This window comes from Sphaeramia orbicularis, chromosome 6 (assembly GCF_902148855.1).
Source record: "Sphaeramia orbicularis chromosome 6, fSphaOr1.1, whole genome shotgun sequence".
In the NCBI taxonomy this organism is placed as follows: Eukaryota; Metazoa; Chordata; class Actinopteri; order Kurtiformes; family Apogonidae; genus Sphaeramia; species Sphaeramia orbicularis.
Window position 1 is genome coordinate 51643577 of NC_043962.1, and position 27750 is coordinate 51671326.

Genomic DNA, 27750 nt, shown 5'->3' on the forward strand with positions numbered 1-27750 from the left:
CACTTTATCAGAATATCTGGAAGACATAGAAAACAGCTTATCAGTTACCTGATAAACAACATGACTTAAATGTTCACTCATTACTGTTTTTCAAAATAGACAAAAGCGCCTCAAGTTTTTTTGTTTGTTTCTTTAAATATTTATTCATTCATTCATTATCTGAACCCGCTTTATCCTCACTAGGGTCATGGGGGTCGCTTGGAGCCTATCCCAGCTACATAGGGGCGAAGGCGGGGTACACCCTGGACATTTTGCCAGTTCATCGCAGGGCTGAACATCAACAATCAATCACTCTCACATTCACACCTATGGGCAATTTAGATTAATCGATTAACCTATCGGTGCATGTCTTTGGATGGTGGGAGGAAGCCGGAGTACCCGGAGAGAACCCACGCAGACACGGGGAGAACATACAAACTCCACACAGAAAGGTCCCACCCTCCATCGACTGGTGCTGGAATCAAACCCAGGACCTTCTTGCTGTGAGGCACGAGTGCTAACCACTGCACCACCGTGTCGCCATGTCGCCGCTATATATCCAAAGGTAACTCTATTATGATTTAACATGTCTGGTTTGTATCTAAATTTTGCTCAAATTGTTTTCCAACACGCTAAATTCTATACAAAACTGGTACAGAATCAAGTACCACTGGCTAAAATGAGCCTGCTTCATTTCCTCTAATTTTTATATGGGCTGAACTCTAAGGATGTCATAAGAAATTTACAATATTACGGTAAATAATTGTTCGCTTATTAAAATTCATCATGCACTGACATACCATCTCAGTGTTTTACTGAATGTGACATTGTGTCACAGAGCATTTTGATTTGTTTTACTCTTTACATGGAATGGACGCTGAACATGTTCATGTTGACAGGCAGTGCATCAGATCGACAAAATCAACAAAAACTAACAAAATAATTAAGAGAATGAGGAAAATAGCAACAAAATGAGTATCATAATAATCAAATGGGCAACCCAATAAAAAGTTTAAAATAATCAAGGGGAAAAAAACAATCATTAGAAATAAAAAAGAACATAATAAGCTGTAAAAAGAATCAAAAATGAAACACCATATCATACGGTGGCGGTGGCTAGTGGTTAACACTTGCACTTCACAGCAGGAAGCTTCCAGGTTTGACTCTCAGTAGGACCAGAGCCTTTCTGTGTAGAGTTTACCTGTTCCTTACGTACCACACCGATTTCCTCCAGGTGGTCTGGTTTTCCCCACCATTGAGAAAGGTTATTTGGGCTTTCTGACCGCAGTGCTGATTAAGATCTGGACTGGTCCCAGATTACCTTCAATGGCAGTTCACAGCTCCTGATGTACACTATGTTCTAATGTGACGTACTGTGTGTGTGTGTGTGTGTGTGTGTGTGTGTGTGTGTGTGTGTGTGTGTGTGTGTGTGTGGTGTGTGTGTGTGTGTGCGTGTGTGTGTGTATTAGGATAGGTAAAATGCAGATACCAAATTTCCCTGTATAGATAATAAAGCAAGTCAACCATAACTTTTAACCAAACGGGCAACCCAAGGTTGTATGACCCATTCTGGGTCTTAAACCTAAGTTTGGGAGATACTGATCTACACAGTGTAATATCTATATGTATATGTATACACTATCAGTTTATTTATGAGTAGCTTTGCAAGTTTGTGGCGTGGATTTGGACATTTAAAGTGGTATTATGACATCTCTAGTAAACCGTTTTACTGACCATGGTGGTTACATACTTCTGAGGAAGGCATTACATTCACATTCTGTATTAGTATTGTGACTTCAGTAAAGTATGTGTACTGAGGTTGCATCACTGCCTACTTTATGTTTTAGCTTTAGGGATCAGAGTTTGTGTTTGTCATGCTGCATTTGAGATTATTCCCACAATGGCCCTTTTTCACCCTATCTGTCACCACCTTGGTACAGATTAATGGCCAACCCACCTTGCTGTCCAAAAAGGGGAACTCTGTCTGAGTGGCTGGATTAATCATTGACCTCTGTGACGTTTTATGGGTCACCGTTCCTCTAAGTCTGGGACTTGCTGTGGTTTGTATAGGTTTGTCTTTGCGATTCTCATTCTAATGAGCTGACGTACATGCTGTCAACAGTAAAGAAAGGAAACACACACCCCCCCATTCATCTGCAATGGCACATTCCAGGAAGAGGAGAAGGCAAGAGGAGGATCTGGGAATTAGGTGATGAACACAGTTCAGAATCCTAAAGGGGAATGTAGAGAGTTCCCAGCAAAGGCAAAGTTTGGTGACACCACAGGGATCATTAATTATGCAAAGTGATGGGAAAACACACACACTGCTGGACAGTGGTTTTCTCACGGTATCAGGTGTTCAATGAATCACACCTGTTAGCTGAAGTTTACAGCCTATAGATAAGATTTTACTAACTGCTACCACTGAGGCTGAGACATGACAATTCTACCTGTAAAGCATGTAGATTTAAAGCTTTTAGCATAAACAGAGAAACACTAAACACACACCAGCTTAGTGGTGTCAGTTCACTGCTATGAACAATTAACATCAGCTGAAGTGACCTGCTCAGTACAGCAGTGGTGTGGAGTGTAGAGACCCATCACAGACTGTTTTACTCCTCCACAATCTGATAATGAACTGAAAATACTGAGTCTTACTTGGCCATGTTGCCAATGATGTGAATTAATTTTACAACAAAAAGTTCAAAAGTACAGCGATGCACATGAAACTAACCACAAAAACTACATTTACAATTTACAATATGTGCGTGATCAGACTCCAAACCAACTGATCATCCTCTGAAACCACAAGAGCAGTACCAGACCCTGAATCAGCAGCCTCTGTCTGAGCTGCAGCTGCAATATAGAAATCAACCAAACTCAAAGAGATAAGGTGAGTATAAACGTTAATGTTACTGTTGTTTGTCATTTATTTGCAAACTAACTGTCAGCACGCACCATTTACTGTTACAGTGAGTCAAGCAACAAACTTAGTGACATTAATGATACTCTCGATACTTTTTTGAAAAACCGCCATTGTTTCCCTAGACAAATTTGACATCAGACAATCAGCAAATAAGTTTTCAAGCCAAACAGGTCTCTGTGTGAGTCTGTGTATTATTTACAGTGACACGTCTGTGCTTACTTGGATTAATCTCAGATTCTTCCAGTAACATATAACCAAGTTTCCAGCAATTACACACATCCATTTTCTCACAGGATGAAAAATAATTTCATGACTAGTAACTGGTCAAAGCAAAAAGATGACATCAACAGACCATAATATATCCATGAGATGAAGTAGACTCTCAAAACTACATACTGGCAGAAGGGAAGGTTAATTATAAAGTAAGGCAGATAAAGCTACACTCTGTGAGAAACCATAGTGCAGGATTTTTCCTGCATTGAAAACTAATGTTTGGAGCAAAGTGATACGTAAATAAAACATGAGCTCTCAGGCAACTGCTCTACTTGATACTAAATTTGATGGCTAATACCACCAATGATATCCAGCCATATAGAAAAAAATTCTACTGGACAAATCAATATGAAATAAGAATAATAGGAGCATTCACAACATTTTCCACAGAAATGGGTTCTATCTATGTCTGTATTTTATGCAGGAAAAGAGTCCAAAGTTTCTATTATTATTGTTTCCTGTCACCTGTATTTGGATAAACCGAAAACACAGATTGAAACAGCAGACTGAACGACAGGAAAATGATGAACAAATGCAGTGAAAAACTGGTTTTAAAATGCTGTGCTGGATTAAAACTGAACACACAAACCAATCCCACGACGAAGTCTAACTTTCTTGTTTTGGCTGAGGCACACACCAAAAGTTGAAACAAAACAAGGTAACACATCTGCTCTACATACATTAAGATATATTGAAAGAAACAAAACCAACCTCATCCCAGGAGGCAGATACATTAACCAGCTCCAGGTCGGTGGTGGTCAGGTTGTACTCCAACACTCTGTATTCCTCGTTTAACAAAAATTCCTGAAGAAAAATAAAAGAAAGAAAAATAAAACATAGTCAGAAACATCATCACATCATGTCTACACTGTATGCTTGAATCTCAAGTTCCTGATAGCATAAACTGAAAACATATCTCTTTTGAATTTACCTCAATCTTCTTGACCAGAGCCAGCGTGTCGTACCACATCTGAATGGATCCTGGCAGCTGTCGGGTCAGGGTCATCCTCAGCACCATGCAGTATGATGCCGTGGTGAAGATACGACGCAGGATGATGCCTTTACTGAGCGCATGCGGCACGATGGCGGACACAATGACCAAGATGCAGAGAAGAAGTAGGCGGCACTATAGAAGTAACGCAGAGAGCCGATCTTCCTCGTCAGTGTTATCTCGTCCCTAAGGATGGTGAGGATGAAGGTCAAGCTAAGGTTAAGTCTTAAGACCGTAGGTATCTGAGGCAGCCTCAGTTCTGTCTGTGTTTCCATTTTTCTTTACTCATTCTGTTTTCCTAGTAGCAAGCATTCATATGCTATCAATATCCATCTAGAAGTTTGAAATATCGATGACAGATCATTTAAATATAACTGTGTGAGTGTGTGTCTACATCATACTGCAAACCCCTTGCTCCTGCTGCTTTCTTTCAACATTGTTTTCATGAATACATTTAATATGTTGACTGCAGCTGTTACTTAATGGGTGAGCAAAATGAGAAATGGCATCCTTACTTTGGAGGACAGTGGTACTCAACTGCAATCAATGGGTAAAAAAAAACACTGCTTTCCACTTGACTTGCACAGCATTTTTTTTGCATTTCCTTAAATCAGTGGAGGAAGCACCAGGTACCATCAGATACCTCAACCACCGTCATTCAGGTGCCAAGCTAGCTGACCAAAATGATCCTATATGGGATATAAAACTACATAGACTGGTTGATCCAGAATCATCACGGTCAGAACCTATATGTCTTATCATGTCATGGTGTGGGACCAAGCTGCAGGAAATCACAGGAAAGAGATCACATTTCAAGTCGACACTATCTTCATCGACTGACCGCAGATTCCCATATTCAAAAAATAATGTTTTATTTGGAAATATAACTTAGAGTTTTTAATTTTCTCCACCTCCATCGTTCTGTCACTGTGCACTGTAGTTGCACTGAAGATGTCACAATTTTTTTTACATTGCATTACTACCAACCATGCTGAGGGAGGACTGTACCTGCAATGGATGAGTCCTCATGTCAAAACTGAACCAAACAAGGCAAGTCGAGCTGATATCTTTTGTAGAAAGCATAAAGGGGAGGCCAGTGAAGTAAAATGACTGTTTTTCTCAAAGGAGTCTGGAGGCTATGAAGAAAGCAATGTGATGGGCTCAGTTTCCATCAGAAAAGGATGTCTGACAGCAAGGTAAACTACTGAAAGTAGTCTAAATATAGGATATCCAGCTTGATGTTTTTTTCAAAGTGTTGCCTCCACACACAGCAGTAAACTGTCTGTGTCACTATTCATGTCAGCTTCTCTACGGTATATAATTCACAGATTAGAAAAGACTACCGCAAACTCAAACAATCACACTTTAAAAAAAAAAAATTTTTAAATAAAAAACTGTACTAACCAGACAGGTCACAGGTAAAGCTGGATATAAAGTCTGATATCTACATATTTCCTGTATGATGCTAATGTTTTCTTGTCTTACTGCCTGATGTTCTTGATGATGGTCTCCATCACCTCCTCCCAGCCGTACGCCTTCACAGAGTGGATGTTCTCCACAATCTCTGAGGTTAGAGCCAGACGGCGGCTGGTCATCCCTGCTCGCTTTGCTCTGTAAAGGACACACTTTCATATCACCCGCCAAACAATGAAAACATGTAGGTGTGACAGATGATGGTAAATGTAAGTGGAGAAAAAATACACAAAGTTATTCTTTATAAAGTCATGTGTAAAATCACAATATTATGTAAAATTCTGCATTGATACTGTTTTTTCTTTTCGTTATTTAATCTCCTGTTCAACCCACTGAAACAAAGTAAATTAGCTGTCTTTGCCAATTTATCCACATTGCACCCATATGGCTCCTTCCACGGATGTTGAACCCACAATAGTATGGACCCATGTTGCTCCTTGGCTTTGCCCTGCCGGGACCCCATCAGCAAAGACCCGGCCACCAGGCGCTCACTGAGGAGCCCCTCTTCCAGGCCTGGCTCCAGGGTGGGGCCTCGGTAACCCTGATCTAGACAAGTGAACCCGAGTCCATTGTGTGGTCATCCATGTTAGGAATCACACTTTTTCTGGCCCATCACCTAGGACCAGTTTGCCTACCAAGGACTAGACACCCCCGACAATATAGCTCCTTGGGTCATTGGGCACTCAAACCCCTCCACACAGTAAGGTGGTGATTCAGGAAGGGAGATTGACTGGTGAATTGGGGTAAAAAAGTACTGAAAACGCGTACCGTTGTATACTGGTACCGGTTCCCAGGAACTGAGAATTAGTACCATATCAGTTTAAATGTGAAAGCTACCCATCCCTATTCATGACTAAGTCCCCTCATATGTTGAATACACTGCACTACAGTACTGTCGCGCAATGTCAGGATTGTCAACCTCCTTCCTCTACCTGAGTATTTTTTGAAAGTTGTCCTAAATACATGACAGAACCATAACCACTGAGTTGCAACCACAAGCCAAAAAAACATAACTTTTAATACCCTTTGGCCAAATATAGTGTAAGATTCTGTTGAAAATTACTGCCCTATAATTTAAATTAATTAGTTGTCTTTGTGTAAAACCTATTAGTATACATATTTATATTTGAAAGTACTCCGATATTATAACTGCACAACACAAGGCCATTTGACCTTGAAAAAGTAGGTCATGGTCACCTATTTTCAACATGCTTCTGCTCCATGCCAAGATGCATCCACAGACTATCCACAATGCATTCTTCAGATAATATGATTATGACATTGAATGGACAGATGGACGGACAGACAGATGACAAAAAGATTACCTTTGACCAGAAGTGTGCTGAGGGGTAATGACAAGTTTTGACACATCTTTATGCGGTGTTTTGGTTTGTAAGGATTTAGTCAATTTAATAACATGACATGTTTTCTCATGTGAATGTTCTACCAACATTTAAATTTGCAAAGACATTGCCACTGCATCCTGCTACCCAAGACAATTGTGATTTGCTTAAAGATCTAGAAAAACAACCCAAGAAATTTTTTGTCCTATTGCAAATGCTAGATGGCGCCAGACCTAGTGAGTGTGGAGACTCATACTGAATACCAATTAACTATGTGGGTTGTACATTTGTGTGTATATTTAAATTCAGGTAATGGTAGTAAAATATGATGAATTTAACAAAATATTAGTCTGAAAACTCACAAAGTTTCTCAATCGAAATCAGACATAATGATTACACAACTAAATCCTCCTCAAAGACTCAAAGACACAAACAACCAGAACATGTACAACTTCATATCTGATGTTATTTATGCTGGGCTGTAGGTTTGTGTGTTGGTGTTTTCATACCGGTGAGGTCCCATTTTCTGGGAGAGCCAGGCCTGGATGATGCCGAGCAGGGTCAAAGCAGCTAGAGCGCAGAAACCGTTGACCTCGATGAGCTCCCAGATCAGGCCCACACAGAGAATGCACTGCAGAGGAGTGATCCACACAAAGTGGGCCAGACCCAGACTCTGAAACACAAATACAGATAACAAAAGGAGACATAAGGTCAGTGATTATAACTTTGCCTGAACAAGTCATATAGGGAGATGTTTTGAATATTACAGCCTGGTGTTTACACCAAAGCTGGTTTGGAGCCAGTTGTCATCAGCTGCTTCTTTCAGTTTGTCTTTCAGTTTAGTTTAATGAATACGTGACTTTTCAGATTTTTACTTTGAGAAATTGTCTAGTTTTATTAGAGTTTTTAGTTAGTTTTAGTTGGAGCTGCTTGACTTGATGAAAAATGCATATTGCGAGTATTGTGGAGAATATTGCGCATTAGAGAATATTTCGTTATTACGGAAAAGGCACCATTTACTGATATTATTGATTTGTGTACTTTTTCAAACTAAAACATACAAACTTAAAATAGGAAATATGTAAAACATACATAATTTGATAGAATACATCAAATCCAAAATCCAAACGTTCAAAATGCAGCATTGTACAATTATTTAATCTAAAGGGATTCAGTAAATTGCGCAGTTCTGTTGTGCAGTGTTAGCTTTTTAGGTCTTCTGAGAAAAGATTGATAGATTTACATAACACCACATCATTTAAAAAACCAAAAAATATATATTATACTTGATCATAATAAACTGTAAACTTTGGAGCAAAACTTTCATGAACATTGTCTTTTGCTTTTAGTTGTATTGCATTTTTCATTGTAACTGGTGTTCTGTTTTAGAGTCAGTTTCCCATTTAAAGAAACCATTTGTATTCATATGTAGTTGGATAAAGTTTTTTATCTACATTCAGGACAAAGAAACAGAGCGACAACACCTCACTGCTTCAGTGAACCCATTCAATTAGTCAATGCCCAGCTTTGTGTTCATATAGTGACAATTACTCAACAATACAAACACACACATACTGTAAACAAACACAACCAGCTGCATGCAATGAGCTGTTCAGGTATGCAGCGTGGCATAGCTGGAGGGTATGCACTGTGTTTGTGTGCAGCTGAACTCAGTGTTGCCTCAGTTCTCACTGTATCGTTGAATGTGGAAACACTCCGTTACCTGCTTCACACAATTATCACCTGGCCTGGACATGGCTCAGCGAATACACTGCACCCTTCATGAGGAGCACTTCTGGGGGTTTGCTACAGCAGATTTTACACTTGAACTGACTGCTCACTCACTACCAGATGTAATCAAAACTGTTTGTATTGTTCAGACCTGGCATTAACTGTGTGCTCCACTAGATATGCAAATAAACATCTGTAGCCAAAACATTTTCAGTAATAGATACAATTTAGAATACATTGTGAATGGCCACAATGTTTACATTTTTACCTACTCTTCCACTGTCACAACAATATTTCTGAAAATCATGGCAAGTTTTTTTTTCTTGTTGTCTCTTACATCTCCTACCCAATTTTTATATATATATATATATATATATATATATATATATATATATATATATATATATATATATATGTATGTGTGTGTGTGTGTGTGTGTTAAATATGTTTTTAAATGTATTTTTAAAGATCCATCCTTCCATCCATCCATAAAATGAATTTGATATCATTATTTGTATGCATTCTGTAACTGTTGATCCGGACTTGAACCTACATTTGCGGAACAGCAGGCCTAGAACATAGCAGATACATCTGCAAATTTAATGACACGAAGTGATGATTCAATACACCTTAAATATCAATGATAACATTTACCATTCTATTTGTTTAATTGGCTTTCTTGATGACATATGCTTCACTGATGATTGAATTTTATGATTTTAGGATTATGAATGTCTGCTGGATTATGAGCTGTGGATATTTGACCTTTTTATGTCTCATGCATCACTGCATATAATAAGAACTCTAATGCATGTTTTGTGGACTTTTTGGAATTTTATTTGTGTCTTTAAAACACTTTCATATGAGTGTTCGGTATTCAGTCCTTCTCATCTACGCAAACTCCAAATGAGTAGGAATATTGAATCCTTCAATGCATCCTAGGATATATTTCTGTTTCGACTGATTCAGAATGTGGACATGTCCCATCCCAGAATGAGACATAAGGGATCGGATCTTAATATGCACTGAATATATTCAAGTTTACGAAGAAATAGATGCAGTTTAATGCTCAGTCCGATCATGGCCTATTGGTGTTTCTAATGCTCATTATGTTCCAAAGCTGTTTTATCTGAAAAATAGTTTCTCTTTTATCCCAATAAGTATTCATTTTTAAAATAGACCCAAAGTGCTTCCAAACTTGCTTCATAACATTAGTTCACATCTAGTTTGAATTTTTAGCCACCATGTCCTGTTTTTAGGTACCAGTTTCATAGAAGCACCCAAATGTTTCTTCACTGTGTCATGAGAATTTACACATTAACTAAAATCAGAACTAAGACTAGAAGTGGAAAAAATATTTTGTTAATGTCCAACAACATTGTGAACAAGAATAAAATGCTTTTGCACAATATGGGACACTTAATAACAATGGCTTTGTAAATTATATAATGGTTATGTTAAATATACTCCTATATTATAATATTTTGTGTCACACATACTTTCATCTAACATTGGTCAGCATCTACGCAAACCAAAATAAGGTTTTACTTTTAATAACTGAAAAAGTCAAATATGAAAAAGAAAAACAATTTAATTAAATTTTATTTTACTTTATTTTTAAAAATTGCTATTACTCGCTGTCTTGTTACATTAATCATACTACTTTCATTCCTCAACCCATGTCCATATTATGACAAGCACTTAGTGTATGTAATGTCTTTGTGAAGAGGATTGTGAACTGCATTTAGTGTGAAGGTGCCATAAAAGTAAATTTTTTCAGCGTTTTCTCACCTCATCCAGCTTGTTAAGGTGAGCAGACATCAGGCTCACCAGCTGACCCGTGCTGATCTTATCCAACACTCGGCTTGACAGCTTTAGTGTCTGCAAAGGTCAAAGGTCAGGGGTAGGTTGAAGCACAAAAGAGAAACGATGAAATGGATAAATCCGGCGGCACGTGGCTGTCCTTTGACACTGCTTTACTACACCTCTCACACCAGCCTGTGGATTTCCACTGCTGGACTTCTGGGGTTTTCAAGTTGTCAAAGTAATGAGATCAAACAGAAGAGTCAAACAGCTGACAAATGCCCGCACAGCTCTCTGAGTATCCGCTGAACTGTTATGTTTTGTTCTGACAATGGATACTTAAAAGAGAGACTTTAAGAAACAACTGTTTGGATGATAGTTCATCGAAAAACAGCTCCACTGAGCCTCATCGCTACAACCACTTCACTTGTTTTTGTTGTAAACTAAATTAATGAGAATGAAATAAGGACCACTACATCTACTCAGTTCTACTCAATTGAAAAATGAGCATGTGAGAACATATTGGTTGTTAAACATGACAAAATTTTACTACTGTCTGCTTGAAACAGCCTTGTGCAGTTATAATATCTGAGTACTTTCAAATACAAATATGTATGTAATACGTTTTACACAAAGGTAATCTAATCTAAATTATACGGCAGCAGCTTTCAACAGAATCTTACACTATATTTGGCCGAGGGGTATTAAAAGAGTGCAGTTGCTTGCAGTATTGTTGTTTACTTTTTGGTGTCACACTATTAGTACATTTTTGCAAAAAATTCTTATTCTTTATTTTGTATTTTTATACATATATTTATTCTACAACATGTGGGAGCTTATGTTTGAGTCAAATTCCTTATTTGTGTGCACAAATTTGGCCAATAATGCTGATTCTGATTCTGATGTACGACTGCCCACTAGTTTGTCAGTTGTGGAAGGTGACTTTCTCTTAGACCTGCGCTACTCACCCCGCAGCCTGTGGACAGCATGCATGCTGTAATTGTGTGGCCTGTGGCTTATTGTCAGCAATAAATACATATTTTTCTACTTTCAGTGAAAACAGATAGTTTCTGACATGCTAACATCAGGGGGCGATTGTGCATACTGTGTTGATGCTTGACCTACTGACAACAGCGAGGTGAGTGTTCCAATTGAGGAAGTATATTACTTGGTGGCGGTAATGCACCACTATCTTATTCGCCAACCACCAATAAAACTCAAGAAGAAGAATCCATAGACGCAGAGTTCATGGTTGCTGGCAGCAAACTTAAACATAAATTGTATGATGAAAACAAGGCATTTCAGCAGTCATGTGAGGATGAATTTGCTTTTGTGGCAGTAAATAACAAGCCAGTGTGCCTTCATTGCCAGAAACAGTCATTCCATTCCCAAATGGTCTACTCTGCAGCATTACCACAACTGTTTTGGTTTTCCAGTAACAGGTAATCTAATTAATTTCTATTTGAAACATTACAACGTTGTTACTGTTACCAACAGTGAAATGTGGTGCAGTATTATGCACTGACATCTAACAGCTGTTATCCAACCTGGGGCTCGTTTCTACACTAGCTCGTTAAATCATAAAGCCCAGCGCAACGCAAAATGCATCAATTTAACGCATTTTGCGCTATCCTGTTTCTGGGCTCACTCTTTGTTTGTTAACAACCAACACAACACAAAATGCATTTGCGCATTAGTTCGTTAACACCAACGCAATGTAAAATACGTTATCCCCTTTCTGGGCTAGTTGGTTAAAAATGTGTGCTCGCCCAGTTCTTTGTTCCAGGGCTGATTTTAACACGGACCTCTGAGGTCCACGTTAGAATGAGGATGTATTCTTGTAGGTTCATTTCACTTCGTTTCTGTCATGTATTTCCTTTGAAATATTATTTACATTTGGAAAAGAAGATGTTTAACACAAGTTTGACAAAATCTTTAATGATATCAGATTATTCCCATGGACATTTTGCACTGATAAAACGAATTTACCATGTGATGATTGATCTGCTCACTGAATTTTATTCTCTATCGATTTTTAGATAAATATAGAATAGTTCAGGACAAAGTGTTTGTGGCTTTGATAGATGAATGAATGACTGAATGAATGAGAACCATATGGGGGCAGAGCCAGTGAACCAGTGCCACACATACCAGCGGTTATGTGTGTGTGTGTGTGCGCGCGTGTAACAAGATATGAGCGCGTGGACGAGAGGAACGGAACAGAGTTCAGTTTTTCTACGCAATCTGTTTGTCCTGTTGTTCGGCGTGGGTACGACCAACAGTTACTATTTAGAGTTCTGTCAAAGACACCAGTGTGGAATAACTTGGGTCATCCTTATACATCCAGCTGGATGCACGGTATGTGTAAATAGTTCAGTTCAGTGGGGTGCATGTGCTGTCTGCACATGCAGACAGTTGAGGGGGGTACAGTACATCTATAGTCAGATGAGGGTGAGGAGGTCCATCCAGACAGGTGAGGGAGGAGGTCCGGGGTCACAGATAGTCTAAAATAATTCTTCATTGTAACCATAATGCTTTCAGATGAAAGGAAATAGCGAGAGTGGAGGCGTTCTTCTGGGTTAAATAGTGAATGCACCTTTTTAGCGCACCCTTCAACGCAAATAGTGAGCTAATGATGGTACAGCAAACACAATGAGAGCAGAAACGGATTTTGCGTCCATTAAGCCTCTGCATTCGCCAACCCATCGTTAGCTCACTATTTGCGCTGAAGGGCGCGAAAACGGCTGTGTTCACTATTTAACCCAGAAACGAGCCCCTGGCTCACTCAGCCAGGCACTAGAGGTGTGACGTTTGCAACGGACTCAAGTCTTTTGAACAGCTCTTTTAAGTGAATGATAAGAACCTATTTTGTAGTTGTGAGCCGTTTATTTGCAAGCTGTTCTTATATCCAAATTGCCTACGTTGCCTTCAGGTCCCCAGGGCGCTTGGCCAGGGCATCGGGGTGTGTACTGGGCTGCAGTGGGTGGCTGTCTGGGACGGCCTGGTCTCCCGGTGTGCTGGGTGGGGCCCAGGGGAGCAGGGGGTGGGTGCCCCCTGGACTCGTGGGGCTCCGCGGCTGGCATCCCTGGCCCCCTGAGGCCTGTGCTTGACCGCTGTGGGGCCTCCGGCTGGGGCCTTCCTCGGCCATCTTCAAGGCGGACACACTGTCAGCTCTCGTTAGGGGGGCCTCTTTGTTGGTCCCTGGTTCTTGGAGGGGTGCAGTTGTGGTTGCATGGCTGTGTTCATCACTGAGTGCACCTCATTCTCTTTACCTTCTTCTCTTTGCTTTACACTGAGTCACTGTGTTGTGAGAGATTAATGTGAACAACTGATGTTGTGTGGATTTGTTGCTGGGATTATTTGTGCTGTCGTTTATGATATTCTGTTCATGTTTTCTTTTCTTATATTGTTCATTTAATAGGTCTTATTTATTTTATTTTACTTTATTGTATTTTTTTTTCTTCTGCCTAGTTTTACTCAGTTCTGGTTCTAGTTATTGTTACCATTGTAATTATCACTATGGTTGTTATTGTTAGTATTGTTCATATGTTCTTTTGAGGATCTTTGCCACTTTCTTCTTCCTTTTTCTCTCCCCTTCACTCTCTCCCCTTCTCCATTCCCCCTTTCTTCGCCTTCCCCCTGTTCCTTCATGTCAGGTCCAGCATCAGAATGCGGTTCAACAAAACTCAAAATAAAGACAGTAGAATATCAAGGGGAGCCTCATATACTTTATGAAGTTTCCCTTGGCAAGGCAAATTTGCTCAGCACAAAAAGGCAGCCAGACCACCATTCTGCTGTTATGATGCTGGACAAGACAAGTTAAAAAAAAAAAAAAAGAATCCATCCCAGTGCCTCCATATGTGCACTATACACTGTGCTGTATCACTGCCCCTTTGATTCCGGAATGCCGGTCCACTGTGTAGAAGTCCAGCCTGTCTCACCTCTGTTACTCCTTTGGCTTGGCTGTGTAAATTGGTCAATGGTGGGAAAAATGTGGGATCACCATCTTGCCTTTTTCCGGTATCTCTGTGTAAAAGTGGCTTGAGTTGTTCTCACGTGAATGACTAATGACATCTCTGAGTTTGAGTGGTCCACAGTACACCCCATTCACGCAGCTATATGCGAAGCTAACTTAGGGGAGGAGTTAGTGAGCGCCGCCTGAGTCCAACAGACTGGACTGGAGCCACATTTACCGCTGTATCAGGGATTAGTAGATATTAATGACTGAAAAAAATGGAGATGCAGGATTAACTGGACAAGCATCTTCCTCCTAAAAATGCAGATCCCCTTATGTGGTGGAAAAGCCGGGCCCTCATCTACTCCAGCCTTACCAAAGCCATGGTTAAGAAGCTCTGTTTAGTGGCAACATCAGTTCCATCTGAAAGAGTGTTGTCTAAGACAGGACTAATATTATCAGAGGGAAGTCGCCTCAAGACAGCAAAAGTTAGATCACTTGTCTTCCTTAAAGCTGTGGGAGACTTTCGTCACCAATTCTTCATCAAATCTGTAAAACCCCAGTCATAGCCTGAGTATCACGTATCTGTAAGTCTTTCCATGATTACTCACCTGAATCTCTTCCTTCATGGTGAACAATTTCAAAGTGTACTCCACAATAAACAAACCATTTGTTTACAAACAGGAATTTCGGAATTTTGTCAAGACATGCTGTGTGGGAAGCGGAGGTTCGTGCAGCCGTCTGGCAGCAGCAGTGGCCGTTAACCATATGATATCATATGGCTGCAACAAACACGACGCGGAAGCGGCTGGAGGGAAGCAGAGCTCCAGCCATTTCCACGTCGTGTTTGTTGCAGCTGCCGCTGCAAGGCAGAGCTCCGCTCCCCTCCAACCATTTTCGCATTTCAGCCGTTTCCACATAGTTTTTGGTGCAGCCATATTATATCATAGGGTTGCACTGCTGCTGCCGCTGCCAGGCAGCTGTGTGAACCTCCGCTTCCCACAATGCACGTCGTGACAAAACTCTGAAGATGCCTGAGTTATCTATCTATCTTTGTTTGTAAACAAATGGTTTGTTTATGATGGAGTACACTTCAGAATGGTTCACCGTGAGAGAAGAGAATCAAGTGAGTAATCACGGAAAGACTTACGGATTCGTGATACTTAGGCTATGACTGGGGTTTTACAGATTTGATGAAAAATTGGTGACGAAAGTCTCCCGCAGCTTTAACTCAAATTTGCCAAAGGATAAAAAGGACAGGCTTTAGAACCCACAAAGGATGACACTGCTTTATTATTTCAGGGATGTCTTTAATTTTGTTCACACTTATTGTTTACACTTTTTTATTGTTTACATTATTCTGATGTGGCTTCGAATCAAGGAACTGAGTTCTTGTTTGTAAAATAGTTCAGGTGTACAAACACCAGGTAGGGTAATACAATTTTGCATTCACATTTTTATCATGTCCTATTTTTTATTGCAGTAACTACAATAAAAAACTACAATAAAAATTAGGACATTAGGGCCTACAGTATGTTTACCTGTTATGGTTTGAGGTCCAATAAATATTAAGTTAAATGAAGTACCCGCCTATGCTGTTCTACTCTAGGCATCTGGCCGGTGACACCCACTCAAAATCTGAATTCTTTTACATATTTGAAGGTTTCTCAAAAAAGTAACGCAATTATTACTTTCCCTGATAACTAATTACATTTATGAAGGGGTAATTCAGTTACTAATTCAATTACTTTTTTGGGAAAATAACTAGTAACTATAACTAATTGCTTTTTAAAAGTAATTTGCCCAACGTTGCTTGTTCATAAAGTAGATGACAAACAGGAAGAAAACTGCTGTTACATGCTGTAAACTTAAAGGTGGTGAACTGAAAGTAACAATGGGTAAAGCGGTGTTACATCCAGCTTTCTTTTGAAAGCTTCGAGTGGGTTCCTACCAGTCCACCTTTACCAGCTTGACAATGGTATAAGCAGGCCCTCTCTCTCTCTCTCTCTCTCTCTCTCTCTCTCTCTCTCTCTCTCTCTCTCTCTCTCTGTTCCAGCTTTACAGGCCACCAGCTTCAGCAGCACACTCGGGTGCTTATATCAAGAAGTTTGGTCTATGTTTCGGTTTGACTGAGTTTTCTATTGTTTCACTAAACCTTAGTTTATCTTTGTTACTTGTGGTCCTGTGTCCATCATTATGTTTGGCTCATGATACAGCCGTAACAGATGAAAGTTGATAACTTCATTAGAGACCATGTTCTTAAGCACAGACAGTTCCGCGTCTTGGTTGAAGAATATGACAGACAATATCAAGACCTGACACTGCACGCTGAAGTAAGATGGTTGAGCAGCGGCATTCTATTGAAGAAGTTTGTGGATTTGCTGCTGGTGATTCATTCATTACACAGAGAAAGCATGCCAATCTGTTTTGTCAGTGATGAGAAGTTTGTGCTGGAAGCGGGTTTTCTGGCAGACATAACCAAACACTTTAACTCCTTAAATCTGAAGCTCCAGGGAAACAACAAATTGCTGCCTGCCTTGGTGAATGATGTTTCTGCATTCATGGAGACACTCTCTCTTTATCAAGACCAGCTTGATGACAATGATTTTACGCACTTCTTATTTCATACTTTTTTTTTTTTTTGTCTGTATTTGTATTTGTTCTTTGATTGCCATTCCGTATCTGTTTACCCATTTGATGTATGTTTGCCCCTTGGCTGTTTATTGTAAAGCGTCTTTGAGTACTTAGAAAAGCGCTATATAAAACCGATGTATTATTATCATTATTATTATTATTATTATTATTATTATTATTACTTCCCAGATCAACAATCAGAAGTCAGTCAATTGTGCTGTGTCTCATTTGAACCTGCTGTGATGGCCCTGACAAGTGGGCTGGCCATAACACTGCCATCTGTGTTCAATATTTGGATGAACTTGCCTGTGCCAGTCGTTTTAGCTGGCCAACAGGTGGTCGTGCTAATGATTCAAATGGTGGAGAATCCATATAATGCTGATGTTAGGGATGTTGCACAGTACTGCAAGAGGTTTGGTGTTTCATACACCACTTACAGCATCATCACCCTGTGTGATTTTCATTATACTTGTTTTTTGCTGTATACAACATAAATTAGATTTTGTTTCTCCAAGTAAAAAAAATGTGATACAATGACCTGATTTCCACTGAGTGCAATTGTTTTGAATTTGGCCTCTTCGGTCAGGCATGCCTATTGATGCCGGAGTTCTGTGAGTAAAGCAGACTAATTTAGTTATTTAATTTCATTTGGTTATACCTCATGGCTCAGGAAAAAAAGTTGCTCAACTAAACAGCTACGTTTTACAATGGCTAGTTTTTGGTCACATATGCACTGTTTTGTCTTGTAGATGTGTGAGAGTTAATTTTTCCTTTATTTTTTAGAGTAGTAGGCCAATTCAGGTTTATAAGCAATCTATTCACTTATTTACTTTTTGGGAATAATGCCTGCTTTATTCATTGATGTAACTTAGTTAATTTCTTAAATACATTGCTTGAAAAACATTTTAAAAAGTTTGAAATAAAACTTTCATTTGTAACAAGAGAAGAAATGTGCACAGTACGTATATTTACCATTGTGTGATTTACTACAAATACAGTTCATTTCGTTCATATTTTATGAATAAAGCCTCATTTTGTAATTTGATATTTATGACAATCTTTTTGTCTAACGACATTTAGCCTTATGCTTTTTACTGTCAATGAGGGAAATACAGAAAACAACCACAAATAGATCTATAAGGGTATAAGTATAATATTCAGTCAACAAAATCTTATGTTACTTTTAAGAAAGCCTAATGAAATTGTCCTTTTACTGGAATGCATTTAAAATATTTTGTTACTGAATATTACCTTGACAATTTAAATGTCTTTTATAGAGTCAAAAAAATTTAATTGTTAATTTTTAGTTTATGTCCCACACAGACAGAGGTATTTTTCTATGTGGCCCATGAGCAATGTGAAGTTGAGTAGCTCTGTCTTAGACAGATAAAAGCAAAGTTAACACATCTTGGAACCCCATTTTTACTGTCTATATCTATTTGCATATGTTTTTTAGTTTCAGTGTCCAATACTTACCATAATTCCCTTTTAGCATATTGTAACTGAAGTGAGAGGAAACTAGACTTTTGAAACTGCTGCAAAAAACTTGTAGTTGTTGTTGTGACAACAATATTTTGATATTTGGTTGCTCATAGGAGTGTTTCTACAAGTAGTTACCTCCGCCAGGAGGTATTGTGATCACTTTGCTTTGTGTGTTTGCATGTTGGTTTGTTTGTTTGTTAGCAGGATAACTGAAAAAGTTCTGAACAGATTTTCATGAAATTTTCAGGAAATGTTGATACTGGCACAAGGAAGAAATTATTAAATTTTGATGGTGAGGTGGTGAGGTGGTGCGGTGGCGCGGGGGGAGGGGGGGCAGATCTGTCTTGGCGGACGTCTGCGCTCTCAGAGTGCTTTTCTTGTTCATAGTTGGCTTTACTTTTTCACAGTGTCATGAAACTTCATTAGTTCATGTGTTCATCTGATTTGTACAGGGAGAAAAGAGCTGAAACCTGGGTCCAAGGAATAGATTTCCTCTCAGGAGTGTTGTTAAGTGCCTCAACTCTCCCAAAAAAAGTTTAGAGTTTGTTTCAAAAGGTGATGTCTTCACATGGGGTGTGGGGTAATTTTGTGGTCAGTGATGGCTTGGATACCCGTCCACATTCTTTTGGTGTTCGTGGGGTCGTTGAAAAAGTCCTGCACTTTTTGACCATGAGCACGCTTTGCAAATCTTATGGCTCAATTCAGGTTGGCTCTAGCTGTTTTGTAGTGCCACTATATCACTAGACTTGAAATCATCATTCCGTGTCTTTAGCCTTGCCCATACTTCACTGGGCATCCAAGGTTTCTCATTGGCCTGTGTTCAGACGTTTGTAACCAAACTAACATTTTCCATACATTTCTGGATGTATGCACACACAGATTCAGCACACCCCTGGATATCCATAGCACCTGACCTAAACATGCCCCAGTCCGTGCATTCAAAGCTGTCCTGCTCCATAGCTCCATAGCTATGCCATAGCTCCATATGTCCATAGCTCCTGCAGGCCAAACCCTCACCTGCTTCACACTAGGTTTTTCCTGATCAGCAGGGGCTTGTATGCAGGAATCAGCATCACAGAGAGATGATCTGAGGAGCCAAGGTGGGGGCGGAGTGTTGCCTTGAATGCCTCTTTGATATTACTCTAGACCAGATCCAACATTTTCTCACTTCCTGTAGCATTAAAAAGGGAGACTGTGTTCCCACTAATGATAGACCAATTAATCTGTTTGTTAAATTACCGTTGTTAAATTAACCAGAAGCGTTGGTTAATAGGTTTCTCAGCTGAAAACACTGACTTTGAAGAAAAGTAACATATGGCACAAAAGATAAAAATCACTCCCACATAGATATTTTATGCTTTCATGTTGAGTCCCTTGTTTATTGATTAATTCTGAGTTTAATATTCAGTGATTCACTGACTAGGTATTTGTAACTTGGTCTCAATGTTTGAGTCATCCTATTTTCAATAAGTGAAAGGGGTCAGACATCAGACATTCGTAATGCCTTTTAACTGTCAATAGTTTTCAATGGTGAGGCAGTTAGATCAGTTAATGATCAATGTTTTTTTTTCCTGGCCTAAACTTTCGTTATGCCAGATTTTTTTTTTTTTTTTTTTTTTAAGTCACAGTCTAGTGCACACAGTCCGACACAGATGGAAAACAACACAATAAACAATCCTTAATGTTCAAAAGTAACTACAACATTCAGAAACAAATCCAAGGCACTCTGATACAAAAACAAAAATCCTTTACTACCTACAGCTACACCATAGACAATGTTTTTTGACTACACAAACTCTCCATGAGGTTGCGGGCCTTTGCAATATTTATTTTTTGAAAAATGATTTTTTACAACAGCCTCTTCAGCACATAACTCCCTTTAATAAATTCATTTTTGGTGCTTTTTGACCTGGTGAAGTGCCTACTACAATTTTTTTCTTTTCTAAAAAAATCCTCTTTTTGATTAGAACATGGTGATCCACAAGTAAACAGAAACATTAGTGAAATATTAGTTTTCATGATGTTACAGTTTAAGAATACTGCCTTTTCAGACTAAGAGCAAGAAATTTAGTAAAAAGAATATGGTCATCTGCAAAACATTTCAAAGACTCTGTAGATGATGAAAATGAATTTATAAGAATTTAAGAATATATCTTTGAAATGTCTTATTAGAGATAAGAGTTGAAAACAGCTGTCTGTGTACCTTCTTGTATATGAGGCTGAAGAGGGCAATACGGATCTGCATGCCCAGGTGGTGCAGGCCAAAGATGGCTGGCTGCAACAGGAGGAATCGAGCCACAAAGAGGAGGCAGAGACCCAGAGCCAGGTAGTAACCCTGACTCCGTTCTGGAGCATGGAACGGGTCAAAAGATGCAATGATTCGACCCAGAAGCTGAGGCTGCACCGTCTTTGAAGCCTCCTGTGCCAAGACATGAAGAATAACATACTGGATTAATGGATCGAAACTGGTTTTATTTACTTATTTCATTGAGGTTACAGCAACAGAGCACATTCATAGATATTTCTTTAGCAAACGTCTGAATTTATATACAAGTATATTAAAAAAAACGTATTTAGTGTTTTTACATTCAAGCAGATGCTTAATTAAATGGAGACTGTTAATTTGATGATAGCACATAAAATAGAGATTACTATTGACCATTATGTCTGTTGGGTATTATGCAAATTTGAACAATGAAAACGGAATAAAACTCCCATCTCAGGAGATGGAGATGGTTTTATTGATGCCACAAAATTATTTTCAGTGTCCTGACTATCGAATATTCTCAAATCAGCATTGGTGGAATACGCTGGCTGATACCGTAATGGACATGGTTTGATGCAAATTTGCAACAGTCAATGTTAAGGGGTTAAACTGCCCGTAATTGTAAGTATTACAGCCAAACTATTTGACAGATTTAATAAACGTGGGTTTCAACATCTGTAAACAGTATATTGACACCTACTCATGTGGCTATGAAGCCAGTCAATATACAAGAATAAAATATTGTCACATGAAACTTGAAATACATTAACAGAGCACACAAAATACATTAAAACAATGGCTGAAATGCCTGAAGATTTTTTCAACACAGCCAGGACCTCATCTTTTCTGCTTTCACATAACTCTTTAACATATTTCAGTCAGTCACAACAATACCTGTACTTGTCATAATGTAAACCTGGTTCAGAATAAAAGCTGCTGTCATCACCTTCCCATAAGTTGTGGACACTGAGGTGTGTGACACAGCAGTGCGACATGCCAGGGATGGTTGTGTGTCAAGAAGCTGCATCTCTGTGGACTATCTCCTTAAAAGGTGCATGTCCAACTTAGAGAAAGTCACATATGTGGTGGTTGTCAAACAAAAAACTCCACAGATGCAGCACCCAACTACCCAGAATGTAAGCAATCTGTCCCTTTACTTTAGCCTCTAATATAGATGGATATCAGGTTATCTAACTTTTGGATGTTGCAAACATTAAGCTCCAATTATCTGTAGCCAGCAATGTAAAGTCACAGCAAAAAAAACAAGGGCGACACAACTGGAAACACCATCTACCATAGAAAAGTTCTAATGAGCAGTTTTAATGTGGGTTTATATCAGCAGTTTTTTACAAAATGTCAAAAAATTTTGGAATTTATACTTTTATTTCCCTTACAAACATACTCAAATCGATTACTGAAGTAGATTTCAGTAAATTTAACCATCAACAATCAAACCATTCACCATTGCAAGAACCAGTTTATTTTCATTCAGATGTTCCAGAAGACCTTTAGAGGGTTTAGGTTCTGTTTGGGTTTCAGTGTTTTCCTCAGAGTGTGCAGTTTTATAGTGTCTCATAATTTTGAGACACACATATGAACCCAAGGGCTTAAAATATGTTGATTTTATGACTTGTTTATTTATTTGGCTGCATTTGTAACACACTTTGCAAACTGGATTTTAAAAGTTCTGTATAAATATAGATAATAAAACAACCATTCAGTGCTTTATGAATAATTCATGTTTTAAGCTCTTAAAAGTCACAGGTTCCAGTTGAATGTGGGTGCTTGGTTCCAGACTCACCCCAAGGTAGAGAAGGATGCCAAAGAAGGCAAAGGGGCCAAAGAAGCATCGGGCCAGCGCTCTCATCAGTCGAGGCTTGTTCTTGGCCGACACCACCTCCCTGTCCCATTCTCTGCATGAGAACAGAGTTACGACACATTTAAAGAGCAGGTTAGAGAATAACACACAAAACAACCAGCCAAATGTCACCCAGGTGCTACTTAGGAGGATCTGTTCATCTGCAGTCTGAAAGAGAACCAGCAGTCTGAAGTGGAGGCAAATGTAGATAAGAGGGGTCAGTTGTAAGATAGTAACACAAAAACTAAGTAAGGTACAAAATGATTAAAAAAAAAAACACACATGAAGAGACTTTCAGACACCATTTTGATAGTGGGAGAGACAAACTCTTTTTTTGTAGGTTTTGGTGATTGCTTTGAGCTAAAGAAAGTTGGCAAACACTGACCTACAGGGTTTTCTAACTCCTGAAAACAACAATTCTTTAATCCATATTTGTCTTCTGAAAGCCAAATTATAAAAGCATCTCTGCAGCTGAGATGAATGACCTGTTTTCATGCTCTGAAAAAAAGTCAGTTACATCACAACAAATAAACTTAACAAGAGGAACATTTTCTACAAGTTCCTGAATAATATATAATAATACAATAATATATATATAAAAAAAAAAAAATCAGTAGAGAGCGAACAAAAAAGTTCTGTTTTAACTCATGATTTAACTAAAATCAAAAGACAAAGATGGACCTGTCTTGAGCTGTTTACACTGTCAACTTCCCAACCCATCACAGCTTTACCATATTCAGATGGAAAATAAGGGCAATGCTCATATAAACAACATATTTATCTATCTATATGTTGGTGTCTTTACTAGATTAGCATAAGGTCTCCTGTTACTTACGTCATCTATCTTTAAACCACTGTGAAATCCTGCTCACATCACATAGACTAATTGAACTGAAGTGAAGGGATGGTGATAAAGAGACCGAGGGTACACAGCATGCTTTAAGACAAGGTAAAGTTCACATTCCCAGAAGCCCTCACTGTTTGCCTGATCGGAATAAAGAAAGCTTAATCACCCAGCAGCTCATTCATCAGCCGGTGGGCACAAGGCTCTTTGTAAAGGTCGACTTTTTAACACCCATATACATTAACTGGCTTGTTGGCACCGTTCAGCATGACGTAGAGCCCTGGGCGACCCGAGGAGAGGCCACAGTGAAACAAAATGTATGAGGCAATGTAGGAAAGGAAGAAACAAGACACAGGCACGTTAACGTCAATGCCTTTCTAAGTAAATAATAAGAAAGGAGGCTCAAAAATGGAGATGAGTTTATTTGATCAAAAGTTCAGAATTAATTTGCATTTTAAACACAAAACACAAACAAAAAACAAAAACAAAGAAATTGTCACAAACATGTAATAAATTAACTCAAAATTAAAGAAAAAACATGAAATGAAAGGGTTAGTGGAATCTCAGACGACCAAAGACAAACTGAAAGAGCAAGGCAAAGTTAACCTTGTCTGTCATCATTTATCAGGTTGTTTGTTTGGGATACACAGCTTTGGTTTATGTCTAACTCTGTTTAAATGCCAGCCCATATTTTAACTTGACTCTGAGGCAAAGATGGCCGCTGGTCTGTTGATGTAAACACCTGTAAAGGGCACGAATGAAACACACCCTGCACATTTCTAGGTTACTTTGTGACTCATAGATTTCATGTAACCTGGTCATGCACAGACAGTATGTAACTACTGCAGTGTGTTATGTGCATGATATTATGTGCCAAGATGATTTTGAGCAGATTTTATCCATTTTACAAGCTTGCAGAACAGCAATACTACATTCAGCAGAGTTTTATAAGGACAAAGAAACTGTACACCAGGTTGTTCCTTTCTTAGCTACTTTTCCACTGGAACTTTTAGAGAACCTTGGCACATTTCCATCAAAATTACATGGATAATTAAAACTTTCCCTCGACCCCAAACAGATGATGCAATGCACTTGTAGGAGTGAGCTGAACATCCTGTAATACACTGTACAGTGTATTTGCCAAATATTGTCAAAAGACATTTAGTGTGACTTCGAGCCAGTGGCTTGAAGCAAACTGATTTGAATACATTTTAAAGAACTTTGAAGTGCAGTAGAAGCACAAACCACACAGGTTACCAGGAATTCTTTTACCCAGATAAATAAGTTCCTAGTAATAAAAGTTCCTGCTAATGTTTTTGGAAATTATAGGCCCTTTTCCACCGCAGGAACTTTTGTAGGAACTTTCTGCATTACCCTGAACTTTCAAAGTTCCTGGAATCCTGGTGTATTTCCACTGAAAATTACCCAGATAAATGACTTTCCCCTGGCCCTGAATTTACCCCGAAGAACTTCCTGGTAGGGAGGTAGTACTTTCCAGATTACCAGGAACTCTAAGGGGTGGAGCTCTGTGCTGCAGAACACGGAGTGGTGGACTACACTGGCAGCATTTCCGCATTCTGTTCACCCGCCAATATTTAATTCATTCATTTAATTTACACAAGCTTTGTATTTTGATAACTGGGAAAATGGGCCAAAAGAGAAGCTACAAGTGGACAGATGACAAGGAAATTCAGATGAACTTTGAAACGCCGATATGAAAGCGAGGTTCGAGTAAAAGCTGTCAGAGCCAAATACATGTAAGGCACAAGTCTAAAGAAATACGAGAAAAGCCAAAGAAATTTATGCAGGATTAAAAGAAACTGAAGTACCACAACGGTCACAGTGGATCCAACTGTCGAACAAACCGATGGTATGCATATCACAGAAATATTCACTGTTTAGTTGATTCCCTTCTGTAACAGTAGTCAGCAGCACCAGCTGTTTAGTCAAAAGTGAAGTCTGGTTAACCTAATACTAACTGGTCAACAGTCTGACACTAAACCTAAATCAGAGAACTGGATGCATTCATGTCGTTGTCGTGAGCTGAACACTGATTTATTCTTTATATTCTGTTATTTCCACCTGGAATGGACCGGACAGACTCGCCTCTTTTTCCGAACCTGCAGCTCATTTGTGTGCTGGTCCATCGTCTACTGCTGTTGACAACAGCCCAGGTCAGACATGTCACATGTCACATAATAGTAGGAATCTGTCATCATGTGTTCTATTATTCATTTTAGCATTTTTATTACTCTTCATGTAGGAAAGTGAAAAGGGGCCGGGACCATGGAGTTCCAGACCAGCTGCCCTGGATCATCTGGTCCAGACCCTGGTCCAGAAGCCTGAACCTTTAACACGTGTTTATTTCCCTTTTAATCTCAAGGCACCTTGTTTTTTTGTTTTTTGTTTTTTTTGCACCTTTTGTTTTGTTTCAATTTTTAATAAAAAAAATCTAACCTAATACTGTTTATTCATTTACAAGGCATCAAAATATAAGTAGAGTATAAGTACTTTTATAAGTAGTATGCAGTCGAATTAAATGCAGACATTTGAGTAAATCTGTCTAACTTTAGGGTTGAACCTGGACTATATCTATAAAACAAGAGAAATGAAAAAGAACCATCCATCACACTTAAAGTTGGATGTGATTGAGTTTAAGGAATGAGAAGTTGAAAATACATGTTCTATCATTTTTAAATACAAATTAAGAATATGTAATGATGGTTAACTTCATTTAAAATGTATTCCAGATGGATTAAGTGATTCAACAACCAGTAAAATGTTAAACCCAACCCGTCCACTTAAGTACTGTGTCATTTTATTGTGCTAGAGGTTAGTTTGTGAATGTACATGAACTGGACGACAGTTTCTTTTACTGCTCCCTCATACATCAACCTGATTTGAATAAATTACCCTGAACTTTGGGGTGCGGTGGAAACGCAATTACCAGGAACTCTTTTACCCCAAATAAGTTCCTGGTAAATAAGTTCCTGGTAATAAAGTTCCTGGGCTTTTGGTGGAAATGGGCCTATTAGGTACTATAAGATAAGATAATATAACATAAAATAAGATAAGATAAGATAAGATAAGATAGTTTATTTGCCATTTGTACACATTCAGGTACATAGAAAAAATTATTGTGCAGAGGTTTCTCAAAGTACAAGAAGATTGTAACAGATTAAATGATACAATCAGAATAAAAGTTATAAGATATAAGCAGCATAAACGCAGTACAAAAACAACTAAAAGACAACGACACAGTGACTTGCAATAAACATCTAAAAATAAATGCTCTCCACAAATTGCACTTAAGGACATAAAGCTGCAGGCGTCAAAATTTAGGGGGGAAAATACACCTTCCCAATGCACCTTTAACTCTTGATCCAAAATACTAACCAGCCAAAAGACTAAATATAGATGAACCTGGCACTGAAGTGTGAAGCTACTTTTTCTAGCTTCTATGTCAAGACACAGGGTGCAGCTATAACTGACCTGTTTACCTCCCCTTCCTGTCTGAAAAGCTTGTTGATCCATCTATTTTCTACAGTCTGCAGGGTTGTGGGGGGGTTGGGGTCAATCCCACCTGATGTAGGATAAAGGGGGAGTTCAAGTCTACAGTTCATCACATTGCTGTTATATAGATAACCATTCACTCCAACATTCACACCTATGGTAAATTTAGTCACTGATTTACTTATCAACCTTAAGTCTTTGGACAGCGGGAGTAAAACAGCATTGGACCTTCTCGCTGTGAGGGGAGAGTGTTAACCACTGCACTGTATCACAGAGTAGATTTTGTACAGGGCAGCTGTAGAGCTGGTCGTCAGATAACTGGGGGGCTGAATCCCACTCTGTCCTAGTCATGTGCCACTGTGTTCTTGGGCAAGACAATTCACCCGCCTTGCTTCCAGTGTCACTCACACTCATCTATGACTGTCTAGGAGTGTTTAGTGGTGTTCAGAGGGGCAGTTTGGCGTGGACTGGCAGTTAGGCTTCCATCAGTCTGCCCCAGAGCAGCTGACCACCAGTGTGTGAATGTGTGAGTGAATGAATAATAGATCAATAATGTAAGCGCTTAGGATGCCTTGAAAAGCGGCATAGAAATCCAATCCATTATTATTATTACAGGTTGGAGAAAAAGGGCAATTAACATGTATGGAAAAATATGAAAAAAACTAAAAAAAAAACTGTT

The 27750-nt window shown here is 38.9% G+C and overlaps 1 protein-coding gene across 1 annotated transcript in view; it reads right to left on the reverse strand.

Moving 5' to 3' along the window:
* Nucleotides 1–27750, reverse strand: part of cftr (CF transmembrane conductance regulator) — a 132868-nt gene that overhangs the window by 85656 nt on the left and 19462 nt on the right. The window contains 8 exon segments of the mRNA XM_030135578.1: nt 3886–3982; nt 4110–4285; nt 4288–4355; nt 5655–5780; nt 7495–7658; nt 10508–10597; nt 20794–21009; nt 22658–22769. Of these exon segments, the coding sequence (XP_029991438.1) occupies nt 3886–3982; nt 4110–4285; nt 4288–4355; nt 5655–5780; nt 7495–7658; nt 10508–10597; nt 20794–21009; nt 22658–22769 (1049 nt within the window).